Source organism: Miniopterus natalensis, chromosome 4 (genome assembly GCF_054644295.1).
Source record: "Miniopterus natalensis isolate mMinNat1 chromosome 4, mMinNat1.hap1, whole genome shotgun sequence".
NCBI lineage: Eukaryota > Metazoa > Chordata > Mammalia > Chiroptera > Miniopteridae > Miniopterus > Miniopterus natalensis.
The window spans coordinates 98,055,836-98,076,709 of NC_142084.1; the positions used below are offsets into that span (position 1 = coordinate 98,055,836).

At 58.6% G+C, this 20,874-nt stretch overlaps 1 protein-coding gene across 1 annotated transcript in view; it reads right to left on the reverse strand.

The window, feature by feature from the left end:
* Positions 1-20,874, reverse strand: part of SDK1 (sidekick cell adhesion molecule 1) — a 323,826-nt gene that overhangs the window by 111,817 nt on the left and 191,135 nt on the right. The window contains exons 5-12 of the mRNA XM_087817025.1: positions 18,360-18,474; positions 17,599-17,789; positions 14,524-14,607; positions 11,633-11,827; positions 8,775-8,891; positions 7,642-7,809; positions 5,838-5,940; positions 3,376-3,552 (exon numbers count right to left, since the gene is read on the reverse strand). Of these exons, the coding sequence (XP_087673151.1) occupies positions 3,376-3,552; positions 5,838-5,940; positions 7,642-7,809; positions 8,775-8,891; positions 11,633-11,827; positions 14,524-14,607; positions 17,599-17,789; positions 18,360-18,474 (1,150 nt within the window). The remainder of the gene's footprint in view (positions 1-3,375; positions 3,553-5,837; positions 5,941-7,641; positions 7,810-8,774; positions 8,892-11,632; positions 11,828-14,523; positions 14,608-17,598; positions 17,790-18,359; positions 18,475-20,874) is intronic.

Below are 20,874 nucleotides of genomic sequence, written 5' to 3' on the forward strand. Positions count from 1 at the left end.
AGCAACTTAAGGGGCAACGCTGCCTGGAAAGGCCCAATGCCGGCGCCGAGCTGCTCAGCCCAGGAGGCCGAGGACACCATGTCCCGCTGCGTGTCCAGAAGCTACGAGCCCTTGTCCTCGGAGGCCCAACAGACCCCGCTGCGCTGGCTCAGCCTCGCCCAGGACGACGCTGGGGCAGACGGTTTCCACACAGGCCTCGGGCGGCAGGAGCTTAGGTCTCCCCCAGGGGCAGCCTCTATGCCCTGTGAAACCTGTATAGTATCTTGGGTTCAGTTTCACCTGTTTCTCGATGCAAAGGGCTTCCTAACACGCCTTGGAAACAAACTGTTTCTTTAAGCGAATCTGGGAAATTAAGCTCCGTGAAAGGCCCGACTAGCCCCTCAATAACCGATAAACGCGGTTTAATATATTCCGAGTCCGTTCCGGAGAGTCTCATCTGATAGAGGGAGATTGCATCTCGGCGCCCTGCTGCCAACCTCGAAGGAGAGACGCGGCCGGCGGAGTGACTCACGGCCGGCGACGCGCAGACAGGGTGACAAATGACGGAGCGGAGGGGACAATGGAAATGGAGCCTGGTGCTGAGTCACTTCATGCTTTAAAGAGAAGTTGGGGGCGGGGTCGCCATCACACCCGCTTGGGCCACAATAACATCCCAAATCGGCCAGCACCCAGCGGCGGCCTGGGGAGGAGATGAGGCCGCGTGTTTGGGGAGTAACAGCTCTGGAGAAGCCTCGGGAGGCAGTTGGTGAACTCGTGGTGGGGGGGCTGCTGGGCAGAGCAGCTGGGATCAGAGATTTCCACGAAAGCCCTGCCCCTGAAACGCAGGAATGACAACTGGTCGCACCCATATTCCTCAGCTCCACTCCGAGGAAGGTGGTGGTGGGGGCCTGGCCGTCCTCGAGAATCGGTAGGAGGTTGTCCGCTCCTCACTGCGGCTGTCTCCAGTGTTTTATTGGGACCCTTGCCCGCTGCCTCTGAGCCCCCTGTGGGCCCTGTAATTGGGTGTTCCCTGTACCCTGTTCACAGGAACGAGTCTCTGATCTAATTGGGCTTTTAAATGATTAACAATCCGTCAGTCCACAGAGCCTCGGGAGCTGGTCCCTCGGGTGCTGGGCACTGCTCTGCGGGTACAGAGTCACCCAGACGGTGTCCGCCCTAAGGCAGCAGCCCGCTGGTAGGAGAGAGAACACCAGTGTGTCACCTTGACCGGGGTGTTAATTTACAGGATGCATCACAGGACCAGCAGGGATTGCAGAGCCCCCCTCTCTGGGAGTGGACAAAGCAGAGCCTCCTAAATCCACGGACCCACCTCAACCTAGTCAGTGGGGAGGGCACCTTCCCTGCACCTGTCCCTGTTCTAGGCACCGAGGGCCCAGCAGCAGACAGACTGGTGGTCACAGGGCTGTGACCACGGTAAAAACCAGACTTCCTGGCCCCCGGGGAGGAGCTGGGTGCTGCTGAGGAAGGTGGGATGGTGCGTTCATGAGACGGTGAGGAGTTCGGGGGCTGGGCTGATTGCACGTCCACTCTAAGCCAGGTTCCAGGCCGGCATTTTACAAACACGGGTTCACCCAAGCCTCACGCCAACGCTTCGAGGTGGAGAATGTGCCCAGTTTACAGCTGAGAAAACGGAGGCTGCAGCGAGGGTCACGGCGCTGGTGAGGGTGGGGGGCCCCAGGGCAGCTGGTTGTGGGCGGCGGCCACTGTGCTGGGTGTGAGGGGCCCAACCCGGCTCCCACAGGGGAGATGGCGTGAAAGGCACACGCGCGGAGCAAACGCGAGAGCCACCTGTGGCCGGCCGCTTTGAAAGCCCACGTCGAATGCTCCTAATTTCTATACTTAACGAAGTAGCTTTTAACTCAAGTGGGAGGCAGGGGGGCGGCTTCAGGCTGGTCTGAAGGTCGCTGTTTGGCAGTGACACCTCTGAGCCGCTTCTGCAGTGTGAGGTTTTTCTTTTTTCCTTTCCTGTTGTCTGAGTAAATCACGGAAATGCGAGTGGGAGAAGGGAAGTCCTCGAAAAGTGCCCCCTGCAGTCACGAGCTGCGACTGTCGTCATCAGTGTTGTCATCCCTGACGTGGGGAGTTGAGCCGTGTGGGCCTGAAGACGCCCGCGCTGTGACCTCCGGCCTCCCTGTTGGTCCTGACTTGGACCCGTGGTGCTCACTCCGCTGACCACGGTTCACACTGACCGCTGCCTCCCGGATCAGCCGGCAGCCGCTGCCCTCGACTGGCCCGAGTCACAGGTCTGTGAATACGTCGGTGTTCAGAGGTGAGGCATTTTCCCATCACTAGGGGCCTGGATTTTAGAGATACGCCAGCATTTGCTGAAAAGCGTATTTTACTTAGAAGAAATCAAATAAGCAGGCAGTCGGGAAGGTAGGTAAGTCGGCAAAACCTGAAACTCGGAGTGAAAAGAACACTGCACCCGACGTGTGTAATCCAGCCTCTGCTGGCAGCGTCCTCGGGACACGCTGGTGTGGACCGACCTGGCGCCCAGGACGGAAGATGGGAGAGTTCTCAGGGGGCACTTAAATGCGAATGGGGGTTATGTGTGTTCACCGGGCCTGTACCCCAATATTACCAAAATTAAAAAAATCCCTAACATGAGCTGCAGACAGGATGGGGAGAGACGCAGGACCAGAGCTGAACAGGGTGGCGCTGGGTGCCCAGGCTCTTGGCCGTGTGCTCTGAGCCTCCGTGTTAGTTCCCAGGGGGGTTGGGGGGAGCCCAGGGCGTGAGCATCGAAGGGGACGAAGGGAACGAGTGAGATCAGGAGGTAGGTCGCCTACGGCCTGCAACACACACGCTCATTCATGCCTCTGACCAACCGGCATGCATCACTGACGCCTGCTGTGACGCGGACACCACCGGGCACTGGGCACGCGGAGCTGCGCCCCTGGGTGCTTCTGCCTCAGCAGGGAAGGGACCGTGCTTCCTGTGTGACCCCCGGGGAGCACCGTGGGGACACCTGGCGCCCAGGGGTGGATTCTACAGGCTGGACGGGGGGAAACCCCGGGTGGAAATGGCAGAGGACAGTCAAGCCATGGAGCAGCAGGACGCTGAGGTGCCCTAGTGGGGCTGGGGCACAGGAGGGCAGGGTCGGGGGGTGATCCTGCCATTTCTCACCCACTGGAAGGTCTGATGGGCCTGTTACCGGGGGGAACACGAGCAAGAGGTGAAGGAGAGCCAGTCGTCAGGCCCTCCAAACCCAGGCTGACCGCGTGCACACGCCTGTGGGGCTGAGGTGCCAACCTCTGGCCACTGGCTTGAGCGCCGGGGCGGGCGTCACACGGCGAGGAGCCAGCCCCCGGGGAGGGCGGGCGGCTCGGTGATGCTGGCGCCCAGGAGCCGGGTCAGGGGACGCGCGGTACTCACATCACCTCCAGCCGGGCCGTCCGGGAGTCGTTCCCGCCCTCGGAGAGGATCTGGCAGGTGTAGTCGCCGATGTCGCCCGACCACGTCTGGCTGATGAGTAGGGACCCACCCTTTTCCACCACGACCCTGGAGCTGCTGGACGGGCTGATGACCACACTGTCCTTCTTCCAGACGTAGCTGCGGCCAAGCACAGGGTCTCCAGTTAGAGGGTCCTGAGTGCAGAGCCCGAGCCGTCCTTCCTTGCCGGTCACAGGGCCAGCGGCTGGCGGCCTCTGGGGGCACTACCACCACCCCGCCTGCTCTCTAAAGGCCGAGTCTTACCCCGTGCGAATCATACGGTGGAAAAAGAAAGGGAAAAATAAAGCCACCAGACACCATGGTCATAACACAGCTACAGGAACAGAAGTTGGACGGGATGAGGGGTCACGGGAGTCATGGGAGGGGCCTTCGGGGTTAGAGGTGGGGAGAGTGGAGTCCCGGTCACACCTGCCGCCCGGTCACACTGCCCCTCGCTCTCCTGTCCAGCGTGTCCCCCAAAACATGATGCCGCCTACACAGGAGGCAACGGCTGTTTAAAAATCCCCAGAGTGGCCCCCAATTCCTGAAAAAGACTAGACTACACCCCACAAACATCTCCAAATCAAACCATTCTGGCAGACGGTCCTTCAAACTTCATCCCCTCCTCGTTTCATCTTATTTATGACGGTTTTAGCCAAATTTCCTTTTCAGATACAGAACCGACTAAGTGTCTGTCCAGCCTTCACTGAGGATGTTGGGGGCAAGGCCACTACGTGCAGCCAGACAGGGCGAAAGCACTGGCTTTTCACCCCAAAATAACGGGACGGGGTTTTCAGAAGGCGTATGTTCTTTAGAGGCCCATGTGCAGAGTCAGACGTCTACCACCTACTGTCTGAAATCACCCGAGACAGGACAGGCCGGTTCCACGGAGGGCAGGGAGGAGTGGCTCACCCTGGGGGGCAGCCTGCGGCTGTGACTGTCAGGTCAGGGCCCGTGTCCCTCGGGCAGAGACAGCCTGGGACAAGGGAGTCCCGAGTGAGCCGTCTAATCCCCTCTCGGGAAGGATGCTCCAGTTTCTCCGTTTAATCACAAAAAGTTAGGAGGACCAGAGCCCCAGGGGATTCAGGTGAGCTCTCAGCAGAGAACCAGCCTCTGTCTTCCGTGCCTCCCAGGACCGGCACCCCCGGACCACTGAGGTGAGTGCTGGCCTCCCCAGGCACGAGCATCTCAGACGGCCGCCGAGGGTCTCTAGGGCCTCTGACTGCTGGTTTTCGTCTACTTTTCATTCAACACTCTTGTCACTAAACTGAATGTGGTTTTGAGCTGGGGGAACTGCAGAGGGCCCGCTGGAGACGTGAAGCTCACTGTCTGCCAAACACCTGCCTAGGATGAGTGAGAGAACAGCCGGGTCTCCAAATCCAGTTAACCGCGTGCATGTCAGCTGTCACCTCCCTCTGCCAAGAGTGGGTGCCCCAGAAAGCAGGGGGGACCCTGAGTTCACCTGTTTGGCTGCCTGCCTGCCTTCCGGGCTGAGCCCAGAGTGCAAATACCAGGATGGCTGTGTCTTTCTTTCTACATTTATGTTAGAGTCTGAGTCTGAAAAGGAAAACCCATCCTGTCCAGCTGGTGTGGCTCAGTGGTTGAGCGTTGGCCTATAAACCAGGAGGCCAGGGTTCGATTCCCGGTCAGGGCACATGCCCGGGTTGTGGGTTTGATCCCCAGTAGGGGGCGTGCAGGAGGCAGCTGACCAATGACTCTCATCATCGATGTTTCTCTCTCTCTCCCTCTCCCCTCCTCTCTCTGAAATCAATAAAGATAAATTTAAAACAAAGAAAACCCATCTGAACGAGTGAGTGTGGGAAGGGGCTCACCACCCGGCCGCCTGCGCTTGGGCTCGTGCTCACCTGGAGGGTCACATTGTCAGCATTCCTCTCCCAGTCTCAGCTCAAAGACGCTGTAACAACTACCTTAGAGACGCCCCAAGTCACCCAGGCCCCTCTTTCCCCGACTCTCCCTCTAACCGTGTTAGACCCTGGGGTGCCTGTCTTCCCTGTGCAGGTCTCCTTGCTCCCTGTCTACAGTGGAGCTGTTCTCGGAGTAGAGAAAACCCCCCTGAGGACGGCTCAGCCCGGCGTAAACACTCTGAAATCCCCTTGATCCCTGCGGATCTCTCCTTCATTAAGTGCCAGCCTCTGACATGGACGTCCACAGTGTGGTGACCTCGGCAGGGAGGCCTGGAGTGGAACACAACCCCCTGTGAATAATACATAAGGCTGGCGCGGAAAGTGGGATTCGGGTGATTAGCGGGGGGGCCGCAGCTGTGCGGCGCCGGAGTCAGGACTCTGGTTGGAATCAAAGTCCCCGAAATTCTCCCTTCTGGCCCCAACTTCCCTTCCTCAGCCCACAGAATGTTAACCAGTCCTTGCAGGGGCTGGGGGGCTCACTGGAGGGAGATGCGGGGGTCGTGGGTGGCTCCGCAGCGCAGCGTGGCCGTGGTCCCCTTGATCACCACGAGGTCCTCAGGAGGGTGGACGATGGACGTGCGATCTGGAAACACACAGGTCACAGCTCAGACAAAGTTACACACTGGAGTTGCCTCCCTCCGGGGCAATGAATCGGTCATCTGACACCAGGACCTCCAAGCTCCCTCCTGTCCTGCAAAACGCGTGGAAATCCCGGGAACTGAAACAAGCCTTCCCCACGCCTGGAGCTCCAGACACCCTGGACGATGTGAAAGTGGGGGACCGTCTGCCAAGGTTCATTAGGCTCTGCACCCAGGGAAAACCCCGATTCTTCCCCAACTTCATCAGCACCCCGGTCCCCGCGACGCTGCGAAGTGCTTTCTTTCCCGAGGCTCTTATTTAGCCCTCGCAGCAGCCTCGCGAGGCTGTGGTATCACGGACCCGTTTTCAGGAATGAGGTGAGGCTCAGAAATACAGGGGTGCTGGTGCCCGGGCAGGCCTGCGTCTCCCCCGACAGCAGCCGCCCCAGTGAGGCCCGGCGACAGCCCTGTGGCGCGCATGCCACGTGCACACCTCCGAGGCGGGCGCTGCTGTGAGCAAGGAGCGCAGCCCGAGCTCGGGGTCACCTGACTGGGCTCAGGGCAGCCTGGCCGCCTGCCGGCGGCGTCCGGACAGAATCTCCGAGCACTCGCGTCAGGTGTGTGCAGGGGGAGCGACGGGCGCTGGGGCTGCACAGAACGCGGGACGTGCGGGACGACACCCGCAGGCCGGCGTGGCTCCCAGCATTCCCTGTGGTTGGGACCTCGGGTCTCAGCAGAGCCACGCGTCGGCCTGGCGAGGACCCGCCGAGGGAGGGGCGTCAGTGTGTCACCGGCCCTTAAGTACACGGTGAATTTTAGGGGCAACAATGAATCAGACGCAGCTGGAGGCGTCGACCACCAAGTGGAACAAACCGCTCCTCAGCTCCTGACAATATTGGGGGAACTGGAACCCACTTCTTCTAAACTCGTGTGTTTTCAGGACACCTCGCTCCTTAGAAGGCTGTTTATCACAGTGGATGTCAACGGAATCAGAAAGGCCCACATGGATCTGGAATAAAGGCCCAGTTAGCTTTTCCTGAAGGGTGGCTCAACTCTCTCACTGACGGTTTACGGGAATCCATAGCGAGTGCAGATAAATCTGTTCGTTTTCTGCTATTTTGAACAATTTTTAGTAAAATAGATACGGCTGAGGCAGAGAGGAGGCAGCTCATTGGTGAGTGAAACTACGGGACGGGGCAGGAATACTTGGCGAGCCAACCCCTATATTCTAGAAAACAGTTTATTCTGCATTTCCAACCCCGTGTGATAGACAAAATAGAAAGGAACAGGAACAGGGAACCCCCCCCCCCCCCAGTCACTCCTCCCATCTAGGGGGCAGTCCTGTTTCGCAGGCCAGGAGTGTCCTGGGTGGTTATGGTGATAATACAGGAAAATGCACCTGCTCTAGGATTTTAATTCTCGACTCCGTTTTCTTGCATAAGGATCATAAAATCACCCCACCTGCCCGTTTGTTACGTGAGCCACTTGGGGACAATCCCTGCGCCACTGACGTGAAAGTCCGTCTTTTCTCTCCTGAGACGCCCCCTTTACGCCTGGGAACACGCCTTCCAGTTATTTTCTGGAAACTGAGGAATTAACTAGTGAACGGATTCCTACAGGTCCGCGGGCATCGCGAGGTCCCCGGGCAGAGGACGCGATGGCAAAACCAGGACTGAGGGCAGGGCCCCGGGGGGCGGCGTCCTTACTCCACACAGTGAGCGTGGCCGACGCGTCCAGGGCCCCCTCCGCGTTGGCTGCGTGGCAGGTGTAGGTGCCGGCATCCTGGACGAAGACGGGGGTAATCCGCAGGCCCCCAGACTCAAGCAGCAAGAACCGGGGAATCCGCACGGAGCCGCTGGCCAGGATGCGGCTCCCTGAGGACAGAGAGAGAAGGGGCGGGTCAGGACCACCGCACTCGAGGGGAGGCCGTGCTCAGAGCGACGGGCAGAAAACCACTCGGGAAATACGGGGATACGGTGGGGACCGGGCACAGACGTAGCCGCGCGGAGCCCCTGGCGCTGTTCACAGTCACGGACAGGAGCATCCTCGCCGTCCGCACTGAGGCTTGGTGGACAGGTCGTGGCTCACGCCTGCGGGGTCCCCTCTGGGGGACGGGGACTGTGCTGAGCTTTCCTTATACTTGGATGTGTTTGGAACGTGCTCTCTGAGCTGATTCCACCTCAATCAGGCAAGAAACAGACATAACAAACAGGGGAGCCCGTCCTGACCATTAACCTGCGTTTTCCCGGATCTTCTGGGGCGCACAGGTTACACCTCTGAGGGTCGAGGGGGCACCTGTGGTCTTCAGGCGGCGTGAAAGAGACCTCGGCTTTGAGGCGCCGCCCGACACAGCCGCCCCGCCCCGCAGCTCAGCGGGGACTTGCCAAGGGCACTGGGGCTGCGGAGACGGCGGGGACCAACACCTCCCCACAGGAACCGAGGGCGCCACGCGTCCCGCGGGGGACGCGAATGATCCTGAGCTGGGAGCACGTTTCTTAGAAAGAGAAAGGCTGTGGGCCTTTGCTTTTAATATCCCCAGGACCCCTCGGTTTCCGGTTCCTTCCAAGTCCAGCACTGAGGACGTGACGGAGCCCGCGGCCCGTGGCACCCGGGGAAGGATTAGACAGGGACAGTGACAGTCACACAATTTAAAAATGTCTGTAAATAAAGCCCAGGCTGTGAGCTCGTGAAGGTGACGAGGGTCCGGCCTGTCTCACTCATCTCTGCGCCTCAGGCGTCTGGAAGCGGGAGGAACCGTGGCCACTGAGTCCTCACCCAATGAAAGCGCGAGGGCGGGAACGGAGCTCCCCCCGGCCACTGGGACAGGGCCGCCACCTACCTCTCCTCCACGTGACGGCGGGTCTGGGAGCCCCAGACACCTCACACCTCAGCGTGGCTGTCATCCCATCGGTGACCGTGGTGTCCGTGGGCAGCTGTGTGAAGGTCGGAGCCACATCTAGGCAGAGGAGTCAACAGGGACACACTCAGTGCGCGCCCCCCAGAGATGCCCTGCCGGCCAGCTGCACCGTCCGCGGGGACGTCTATAGGACTAATCACAAAGGTAACTAGCGACGACTACGAACCCTCTGGGGAGCGCCTACAGCCTCCACGACTCCTCTCCCAGGAGCTGCCCATCTGCCCACAGCCCTCCTGCGTCGTGGACACTCGTGGGGAAGGGAGGGCCCAGGGGGAGCTGCTCTGGGATGTTAACGGGCAGAGGCTGTTATCTGGAGAAACCCAACAGGCTACTTTCATTATTAAAAAAACAAAAAAACCTCTAAAAAGCTGATTTTTGAATATCAGGCATTATCCAAATATGACCCTACCACACTTTCTAGGACCTGTTTTGAGAGGTAAAGGGACCCAGTTCCAAGGATTCCGCTGAGAATTTCGGGAGTGTGATGGGCCCACCTGCAGGGGTCCTTCTGCTCATGGGGACAGCATGGCCTCCAGCCCCCAGCGCTGAGTTAGACACGAGAGACAGGAGAGCGGGGGCTTCAGCAGGGGCTCACCCCATTGCCCTGCTTGGGACAGTGAGGACACGGGAGTCCCCGGGCAGCACTGGGCTGTGTCTCCCAGGTGTCGTGTGAGGGCCCTTGGGCACCGGGGCTGATGTCCCAGGAGGAAACAGAGCAGGACCCCAGGTGGCCAAGGCACAGCGGCCGCCTGCCCCTCCCAGGGGGGGACACCTACAAACCCCACAGCAGGTCCTACTAATTCTGCCCTAAGCAGAGCCCGGGCCCATCACTTCACCTCCTCTGGGGACACCACCCGGGTGGAGCGGCAGCCTCCTGACTGGTGTCTCGCCTCCTGCTCTTCCCCTCACAATCCATTCTACCCCGGCTTTGGGTGCCCCTGGAAGTGCTGAGTGACACCCTGCCACCCCCTTGCTCACAGCCCCGAGGCCCCGCCTACCCCTCCACCTGTCCTACCGGGCCCCCCGCTCACCTGCAGGCCCGTCCTCACCTGTGGCTTTCTTTCTGCACACACCTGTCCCTCGGAGATGCTTGCAGCCCCCTCCCCTCAACCCCCAACATGCACATCCCCCAACACTTTCTGACAGGCCCCGTTTGCCTGCAGATCCTGGGACAGCACCACCTCGGAGAAACCCTCCCAGTCCCCCGAGCCCACCCGTCTGGTCTTCACAGCACCCGTCTCTCGCTGAAGTACCTTGTTCTTTACTGTCTGCCCCCCTGGCCCACTGTCCTGGAAGCAGGGGGACCCCTCCAACCCTCCTCAGGGCTGTCACCAAGCCTGCCGGGCCCAGAGGGCCAGAAAAACATGCTCAGTGTTTGTTCAGTGAACGGATAAACACTGACTGTCCTGCTCTGCATTTTCATCCCATTAAAGGTGTTTTAATTTAGAAAAAAGTCCCTTTTGCTAAACCCTGTGCTTACAAGTCATAATAATTTATTTATCTCTTCACTCTCCGGCTGTCATGGTAAGCAGCTTAAGTACCACTTTTGTTTACATTTCCAATCCCACCCTCACATGAACCCTGTGCACTGGGTTGGGCTGGTCCATTTTGATGATGACACTGAGGCTGAGAAATTCAACGATGACGCCGAGGCTGAGAAATTCAGTAAAGCTCCCCAGGATTCTCGCCAGAGAAAGGTCACTATTCACAACCCCTGGGCCAAATCCAGCCCCTGCCTGCTTTTGTCAATAAAGCTTTATTGGAACATGGCCACGCCCACCCGCGCTGAACTGCCCCCACTGAACGTCGCTGCTCCAGCAGACCTGAGTCTGTGACACAGACGATGTCCCCTAAGGCTGAAAACATTCACCACCTGCGCCTTTATAGGAAGAGAGTCCATCCTGCCCTGTACCATCCTGGCAACAACGTACGCTTTAAATAGTTCTAACAGATCACACTTGCTTTCCAGCTAAGTGCCGAATATTTTTTCTACGATTTGAAGCGATGCTGGTTTCCTACGCTCCAACCAGGACCGTAAACCTGACGCTTGGCGAGGTTCGGGGACGTGACCCCAGTTTGCTGAAATGCAGCATGAACTTTCCAGCGTCCGTCCGACTTGGCGAGCCCTGCGGACAGGCGCCCCGGGCAGCCCACACCAGCTCTCACACCCAAGGAGACGAGCGTTTTTCGTTCAAAGAGGCAAACATGAGCGGCACAATTCCACAGTCGCGAGATCCTACTTCTTTTTAAAAAGCGAAAACCTACACTACCAGGCGGGAAACCACAGTACGGGAAATTCTACCTCGTCTGAGAAGAACACAACGCGGGAGGCAGAGAGGGCGGCCCACAGGTAAAATGAAAACCTTTACTGTTATTTTATTTTTTCCGAGGGCCCAAGCATTTCTGTTAATGGGGTAATAAAAGAAACTCACAAAAGAACTATAATCGTTCAATAAAACGACAGTAGAGAATGAATACTTAAAAAATGGGGAAAAGATCAGAAGGAAAAGATTAGAAATGAGCTGGATGTCCAGAAAAACGGGGTTTTCCTACCTTTCAGGACAGGGGCTGGTGGGCTGGGACCTCTGACCCCTGCCCAGAACAGGGAGGTCCCTTCTGGGGCCACTGTGCACGCACGCTCTGGGCGTCAGCAGAGGTGACTAGGGGGTCAGGGGTGCTGTGGCCACCTTGGGCCACTGTGCCCTGCCCATTGACATGAGGGGGCTGGACAGACGTGACCACTCTTAAAAGCTCTGCCCACTCTGATGGTCGGTACTCACTGGTGACATTCAGGTAGGTGTGGGTCTGGACCTCGCCACCCTCGTTGCTGGCAAAACACTGGAAGATCCCGGAGTCCTCAGGATGCAGCCCCTCGATGTGCAGGCCGCCAGCGGGGAGCAGTCTGTAGCGGGGGTTGCGAAGCTGGCTGAGGGGCACGGCGTCCTTGAACCACCGCAGTGTGGGCAGAGGGGCCCCTGCATGGAGCGGGAAGACTGGGTGTTAGAATTAAATTTAGGATTCTCTTACATGAGGAATGGACAGCAGTCTTTTAATAGGCATGTCAGGTGTCCCTTCCTTTGTCATCTATTAGGATGCAACGGACCCAGAGTGGCATCCAGGGGAGGGCGGGAGGGAATGCTCAGCCCCAACGGACGGTCACCTGGTCAGGAGGCAGGAGGAGCAGATCCCATGCCTGTGACACATGCACCTGCCCCGGGTCTGTTTCCTCGCACTGGGAAAGGAGGCGAGTGTCAAAACCCCAAGAGGCTGCTGTGAAGGTGAACTGAGTTTCGTCTGTGTAAAACCTCGAGTGCCCGGCACACGGCAAGTGCTCCATGGATTGAGACCAAGTGCATGGCTGCCCTGCCCTCATCCTAAAGACACTACAGGGACACAGGAACTCACTTGAAGCCAGCTCACCCCGAGGGAGGGGTGTGTGCAGGGGACCAAGGACAAGCTCCCAGGGAGGGGTAAATGCAGGGGACCAAGGACAAGCTCCCAGGGGCAGAACCTGGGCTGGGAATGAGGGCCCGTGGGCCACTGCAGCTGTGCTCTCCCCTCTGGCTGTGGCCGGCACCTGCACCTGCAACCCAGCAAGGACGCAGGCGCCCACTGTGCCCCTGGCGGCCTCGCTGCACCAGGCTGACCAGGGAAACACCGTGCTCCTGCTCTGGGTGGCTTTTCCGGTGGCTCAGGTGACTAGCACTAGGCTGCTTCCTTGGGACTTCGCCCTGGCCCCGCCTGGAGCCGCCCCCGAGGACACTGGGGAGCCTGAAGTAGACCTGAGCTCCTGAGACCACAGTCCTGACCTCCGGGGGGCACTGTGCCTGCTGTGGGGCCCGGGAGGCGCAGAAGTCGCCGGGCTTATTTCAGCATCCCAGACGGTCTGCAGCTCCGTCTCCCCAGAGGCAAGATTAACCGAGAGGAGACCGTCCCCCGGGACGCGTGGTGGGAAGCGCACCCAGGTTCCCGATTTCAGACGCTGTGTGGAGAAGATGTCTCCTTTTAATAAGTAGAGTTAATGTCGCGGAATACTTCAAGATAATGTATTCTCGGCTCTGTTCTTCGCCTTAATTATGTTTCCTGTCACTTTTTATTAAATCAGGAAATTAAAAAAAAATCCATTTTGAGGTAAAAGCATAACGAATTCATGTAAAAATCTCATAACGGCAGGTCCACGATGTGGCCTCATCGAGAGGCACTGCCTCGCACCGGCCGCGGCTTCGCTGTCAGGGTTACACAGAGGCAGTAAATTACGGGACGGCCACGCTACGTGCAGGCCCTGCGCGAACAGGTCTGCACGTCTTCACTTGCACCCCCCATCCACGCGGGAAACCGTGTGCAGGAGCAGCGGGTGTCGGGGGAGAGCTTACGATCGCGTGTGTTGGGAGAGGCCTGTGAGCATGGACGGAACAAGGAGTGTTTCTCTTTGGGGCAATTTCAGGTCCTGAGCACTCTGTGTAGTTCCCCTCTCAGAGCTGTTGGCCTTAAAAAGCTGGTGTTTATACAGAGAGGGAGCAGTGCGACCACAGCAAGGAAAACAGCGCCCTCTAAGATCCGCTCCCCCTCACCCTCTCCCCGGCCCTGGGCGGCCTAGGGTGGGAACCGAGGGGCAGGAACGGAGCGGCTGTGCGCCTGGCCCCGACAGTGGCCGGGCTGGCAACCAGAGGCTCACGGCTCTGTTAGCGGAGTTGCCCGAGAACGCCTGTGTGTGTGAGGGCTGGTGGATGCCTTGCCGCTGGGTGGGAAAGGGTGACAGTGGCCGGTGGGCAGTCACCGTGTGCAGGCGGGGCTGGCACTGCTGAGCAACACAGGTGAAGTCGACCCAATGCCAAAAGGCAGAGAAACAGAAATAGTTCCTGTTCCAAGAATTTAAAGCCACCTCTCCGTCTTCAAAGCAGATGTGGTCCCGGGGCCCGATCACTTCGTGGGTGAGAATGAACTTCCTGCCCCGAGTCCTGGGGCCACGCTCTTGTGTTTCAGAGCATTTGAAGGGAGTGAGAAGACAGGCCTCCGCTGGGACCTCCTAGCTGTTCCCATGAGTAAATATTACCATCCCCGCTCTGCAGGTGAGGAAGCAGGTCAGACGCCTTACCAAGGTCAGATACCGTCCCTAAGGTCAAATACCTTCCGAAGGTCAGATACCGTCCCTAAGGTCAAATACCTTCCCAAGGTCAGATACCTTCCCTAAGGTCAAATACCTTCCCAAGGTCAGATACCGTCCCTAAGGTCAGATACCTCCCCAAGGTTAGATACCTTCCCAAGGTCAGATACCGTCCCTAAGGTCAAATACCTTCCCAAGGTCAGATACCTTCCCTAAGGTCAAATACCTTCCCAAGGTCAGATAACGTCCCTAAGGTCAAATACCTTCCCAAGGTCAGATACCTTCCCAAGGTCAGATACCTTCCCTAAGGTCAAATACCTTCCCAAGGTCAGATAACGTCCCTAAGGTCAAATACCTTCCCAAGGTCAGATACCTTCCCTAAGGTCAAGTACCTTCCCAAGGTCAAATACCTTTTCAAGGTCACATGTACAGTCACTGTGTTCTCCCCTGCCCACAGTCCCTGTTTCTGACCGTCCCACTTGATGTGCGCCCCTGACAATGACGATTCTACCCCGGAGAAGGCCCTGTGTCCCTCCGCACGGCCACCGTCCGCAGCCCCCCACTCACCCACGGCTTCGCACGGGACGTCCACGCTTTCTCCCACCTCCGCCACAATCCGGCTCTCGGGCTCAGCAGTGAAGTACGGCGGCTCTTTAAACGGGAAAGCACAGAAGAGCTGCTAAGTGAAGGAGGCGTATTTCAGAAGTCCCCGGGGCCTAGAGAGTCTGAACTCCTTCCGAAAACTATTTTGAAAACTTCATCGGTCACCAACACGTGCACAAACTCAGAACCCAACGAGCAGAGGCCGGAGGCGATTTATATTCTCGGGGCTCAGGAAGCAGATCCCCACTCGGGGCCACGGCTGCTTTCAGTGTGTGGGCTTGAATCACATACGATCTTAATTCAGGTTTTAGAAGGACCGTCCCAGGAGGGGCGTAAAGGCTGGTATTTACTGCACAGTATTTCACTGGCTGGTCTGCTTCAGTATCTAAATGAAACACCAGCTCATGAGGCATGTGGATGAGTCAGAGCCAGGCTCTCGCCTAGCCAGGGACGGGGCAGCCTATTAACGTATTTTTTAAAGTCTTAGCGGTTTTTTTTCATCCAAAATATAGATTTAATACTCCAATGCGACGCAAAATAATAGCTAAGAACAAAGAAAAAGGGCCTCGCATCTATCTTTAGGAGCAAACTCTTAACCACTCGCCCATCTCTGGGTACTCCACTCGCCTATTCAACCAAAAAATAATAGTGTTGTATTAAACAATGGATTTCCTTGGAGGGTAAACGGCAGTATTTCTCTCAGTTTACTCAGCAGAAATTCGACGGTGGCCCAGCCGAGTGCACGCAGAGTTAAGGCGGCAGCGATTTCATTTTCGTGACAACGAAGGGCTGTTGTCCTCGCTTCCCGTGTGATAATTAATTTCGGGGTGCCGGCTGCCGGGGGCTTCTGCTCCCTGTAGGGGCGTTGAACGTGGCGCTGCAGCCTGGCGAGCCTCCTCTGCTGGCTGTGTCCTTAAATCACGCCGGGCCCAAGGGGAAAAGGGCCAACGGAAACGGCATTTCAAAGAGACGACTAAGGAGAGGAGGGGTGCCCGGGGAGGCAGAGTTAGGGATCAATTTTGCAATTATCGGGGTCATGCGAGCAGAATCCGCCTGCCTAGGTGGCCCGTCTGGCTGAGTGTGTGGACCAGGCCTAAAGAAACACCACGAAGACCGGGCGTCTGTCTTCAGGCTGCACGCCTACAGCGCACTCAGCCCGTCCCCTCCGTCGGTGGCATTTCTGCTCTACGCTATGCGGCTGCTCCTGCCACAGGCCCTGAGTGCAGGTCCTGCCCAGTGACCGCTGAAGCTGCGGTCCGATTAAAGGGTTGAGCCCAGGGGGGCGTCCAGGCGGCACAAGGGGCTGCAGAGGGCGGAGGGGGCACCGTGGCGTCTGCCTCACTGCGTATGGGGGACGTGGGGGTTCCCCACAGGGGCGCAGAGGGGCAGGTCGGAACTAGAGCAGGGTCAGGAGGGGGACACGACGGCCGAGCCCTCGCCGGGTGCTGCCCGTGGGGCGGGGCCGCGGCCTTCAGCAGGCGGGATGGCAGGAATGAAGCCGTGCGGCAGGGAAGGTGACAGGAGAGTAAACAGCTTGTCCGTCTGTCTGTTCTCATCAGTGTGAGATAAAAGTAATTGGAAGGCAATTTGTCTCTGCCGCCTTCCGCCTCATGTTCCTGAGAGAGCTCTCTCCGTGTCTCCGTGGTGACGGGTCTGCGAAGCTGGTGACGTCTCCCAGAACCCCTCTCCCAGCGGCAGGCCTCGGGTGGTCCTCTCCCGAACCTCTCGGAACTGACAGGGCTCCTCAGGCCTCTCCAGGGGACTGGGCCACAAGATCCCACCTGTCACAGCAAGTTCTGATGAATAAAGGGGACTTAAGTCCACATCGAGAAGGAGCCGAGTGTGTCCTGGTCCCTTTAAAAGCAGACAGAGCCGGGAACTCCCGAGAAGCAGAGCAGCCTGATCCGGAATCAGATGCAGGTGCAGAGCCGAGGTTCACCTCATAGGTTTAAATAGTTTTACAAGGAATTATGATGGAAACAGACATTCTAGTTTATAAGGAGATACATTCTTCTGTTGTTTAAATAACCTTACGAGGGCCCAGCTGGTGTGGCTCAGCGGTTGAGCATTGATCTAGGATCCAGGACATTGCAGTTCGATTCCAGGTCAGGGCACATGCCCGGGTTGGGGCTCGATCCCCAGTCAGGGGCGTGCAGGGGGCAGCCGATCAATGACACTCATCATTGATGTTTCTATCTCTCCCCCTCTCCCTTCCTCGCTCTGAAATCAATTAAGATAAATTTAAAAATAAACAAATAACCTTACAAGGTTTGAATGGAACATAGCCCTGTCTACTGGAGACACACACTCACAGGTTTTGACTTGGGCTCTGTCTATAACGTGCGTCACTCAGCTACAGCCAGCCTGGTGAGAAAGTCCTCGTGGGGGTGGGGGTGGCATTCGCCTTGGCAGGTAACCAGGGAGGAGGAGGGTGGCAGGAGGCCCGACCCGGACCCCGTGTGGAATCCACAGGACTTGCCTCTCCAAGCCCGCCTTCCTGGGTCCTGTCAAATCCCCAGACTTCTCTCAGGGGGGCCGACGGTTCTGCGTGGCAGCCGATCAATGACTCATCATTGACGTGTGGCGTCTCATCAATGACTCTCATCACTGAGGTGTGGCGTGACCTTCGGGCCACAGAGCTGTTTCCTAATGATGGGAGGAGAGTGACACACTCCAGGCAAACTTCCTTTTACGCAGCGTTTGATGCTGTTGCTAATTTTGTTTGAAATTAGCTTTTATTTTGTCTTAGTTCGCCAAGTGACAAACCGCACGTTACGTTACGTGGGGAGCTGCTGCTCTCTGGAGGGCCTCCTCCGGCTTGTGCGCTCTCTCGGGGCCCCTCCCTGGAGCAGACCCTGAGGCACGCTTTGTCCACAGCGGCCCCTTCCACTCTCTCTTTGAAAAGCAATGGAAAGAATATCCTCTGGTGAAGATTAAAACAAGGAGCTGGTGAAGTGCAGGTGCGGCTCTGCTTTCCCCGGGAAGTGCCGTGGGACCACCACCCGAGGATGACGGCCCCGTCCCCGGGGTGAGCGTTACCTGTGATGGAGAGAAAGGCCTTGGCTCTGGCCGGCTCGGACGCGCCCCCGGCCAGCGCTGCCTCGCAGACGTACTCCCCGGTGTCCGCGGCCGTGGGGCTGCTGATGGTGAGGCGCCTCCCAGAGCTGTGGAGCCCGCTGGTGACCGTCCCCTGGTTCCTCTTCCAGCTCACACGCAGCTCCTCCAGGGGCCTAGGACAGTGAGGGCACCGGGGACAGGGCTGTGAGTCGCGTGGAGGGCGGGGGCAAAGCCAGTGCTGCTGGGGCCGTGCTGGGTGAACAGTGGACACCTGAGAGCAATCCCCACCCCTCTGCCCCCACGCTTCCATCAGCCACGCAGCTGCTCCGGGCTGTCGAGCAAGGACAGCTAATTGCAGCTGTAATGGCCCGCGCACGCTAATGGCTCCGTTTGCTCAGGAAAAGGAGGCCTAAGATAAATGCTGCTGGGGGCTTGGCCACAGGGGAGCTGTGGTCACGGAGCTCAGTCTGGAGAGAACCCCTGGGACTAGAGAGGGGGCGGCCTCCCCTCCTCAGCCAGCCTCTCCGAGGAGGCCCCGCCATGGCCCCGGCTACAGTGAAATGAGTTCTCTGTGACTATAAATACGGCCACGGAGGCCAGGGGCCAGGGCCCCCGCTCCCACACCCCTGTGCTCACAGCCCAGCTGGGCCAACAAGGCACCGTGGCCAGGGGCTCACACCACTGGCGAGGAGTCTCGTCACTGGCATTAGGGACTAGTGTCCCGTGTAGGGACCAGCACATACCTGGCATTCGCGATGCACTCCAAGGTGACCTCGCTGGACCCAGCCACCACGCTCCTGTTGCCCGGGGGGATCACGATGACGGGGGCCACGGTTTCAGAAGCACCAACGTCGTCCCCTGTGGCAGAAAAAGCACAAGTCTGTGGAATTACGTACAGAAGGTGTGGGGACTGGAAGTGACAAACAAGAGAACCCGTCGGGGCCCCTCTGATGGGACACCCGGAATCCCATGACCCACCGCCACCCACCCCCTATGAGGAGGCCTCGGGGGGCCCGTCCCTGGCCGTTATCAGGTACTCGGACCCTGGGGGGATCCCCAGCCCATAACCTTACACGTCTGTCCCGATTAGGAGCCGGGGGCTGAGAGCCCTGGGCTGTTGCTCGTGTGCCCTGCGGGGCGGGGGCTTTGGGCTGCTGGACATCCTCAGAATACCTGCTGACTCTGTCCTCTTTGAATTGATTTAAGACGTTGCTTATGGAGTTACTCAGTCCACCCACAGATTAAAACCTGTTCAATTCCACAAGTACGTCCGGAGCCGGGCACCCTGCTAGGCACGGGGGTGGCTTTCCGATTCGGCCCAGATGCCAACACGCTCAGTGGACGAAGCGTGAGCCCGTCAGTGCGCGTCTGAGCCCTGCCTTCCTGAAAGTCAGCGCCCCGGGTCGTCCCTGTCCCACGAGTATCACACGGTGAGCAATTCAGCTCACACTTCCGGTGACAAGGGAGGAAAGTGACACGTTTTATCCATTTTTCTCTAAAATACGTGTAATATCGACATTAAACTACCGCAGGACACGTTACTACAGTTTGTCCAGCGAGGGCGAGGCCAGATGGAACATTTCCAGGACAGGGATTTCCTTTAAGGGTGGAGAAGGGGGAGTCTGGAAATAAAAATAAACTTAAATCGCTGCAAAGGAAACGCTTCATCTAGGACTTCACGCCGAAGAGACTGGGCCTGCCGAGCAGCTGCGAGGACGCGGCACAGGAAGGTGCTGGCCGGCGGCCTGGCGAGGCTCAGGGCGCGGACCCGGCAGGGCCGGCACGTGAATCTTTAACCCTACACACCGGTCACACTGACGTGACGCCGGGCTGCACTGACTGCAGGGCCCCCGCGGCTGCCTGGCTCCCCACCCTGCGGGGCTCTCTGGAGGGCTGCCTGGGACAGTCGCCATGGAGAGCCCGGTAGGGACTGTGGGCCGCTGTCAGGTTTCGGAGGAGGTGCCACATGCGGGACAAAGGACGAGAGCTGAATGCCACGCAGGTTAACCACCCGCCTGTCACCTGTGAAAGTCGCTGATGAGGAGAAATGACCCAAGAGGCTAATATTTGCAAACAGCCCTGTGACAAGCAGGAGGGCAGTCTCGAGTGCGCAGAGGTCGCCGGTCAGGTGCTAATCGGGCATTAATCACCCTCAGCCGCGGCGGGGACAGGAGCCCGCGCTCAGCACCTGTCGCTGCCCCGGGGAGACGGTCCCCGGCCGGCCAGCCTCAGCTGCACGCTGACCCCGAGGAACTGGGCACAGGACCAACACATGCCAAGGCCGAGTGACGGCTTCTCAGGGGCACACGGGACGAACGCGGCACCGGGTCCATCGCAGATCCAGCCACGGGACGGGAAGATGAGGTCCTCCCCGGTGACCCCACAGCACGGTAACCTGCCTTACATCCCACTCTAGCCACACGAGTGCCCATTTCAATGCACCCTCGCCTCATGGGGTCCACGGGGCAAGGCGAGCAACAGCCTGACTCAGTGGTAAATGTCTGTCTGTCTCACACCCGGGCCTCGGACCCGATGCCTGTGCTCCTCCGAGTGATGTGTGACCCGCACGTGACACGCGTCGGAGCAGGTGAGGAGGTGCCGGCAGACACGTCGCAGTTCCCAGAAAGGGCGTTTGCGACATACACATGGGGCCGCTGGGAAGGTGACCTTGACTCAGGGGAACCAGCCTGGCACGAGCGGAGCAGGTCTCCTGGCGCAGAGCCCGGTGTTGTCTGTGGGACTGGAGCCCGACACCCAGGCCTCGGGACAGCGTGGACAGTGCTCCCCGGGGAACACGCTGCTGGCGAGCGTGGGTGTCCTTCCTCGCAAACAATGGTTTCCAAATACAGTCAACCTCGTGTGTGCACGTGGACTGCAAACAACAGTGCAGCGAGGCCTGAAGTGAAATGTACCCCCCATGTGAACGCCTGGTTCGTCACCTGGCAGCTTCCCCTCAGTCAGGTGGGGGGCTCACTTGTGTTCTGGAGGGATCTGAGTTCCAGGGGGCAGAGCCCTGTCCTCGGGCCACTCATGCTCCGTGGAGGGGCGTCCCTGTCTGTCTGTCTGTCCACTGCAGATGCCGAGTACTCTGTACCCAGCAGAGGGGCAGGGAGCAGGCAGTTCCAGTCCACACTGTTAACTACCCTGCTTTTAGCTCTAGCCTGTCCATGACCAAGTCCGCGCCAGGTGTCCCCACGCTGAGACCTCTCCCCCATGGTCATCCCTCCATCCCAGGGTTCCAGGTGTCCCCACGGTCGT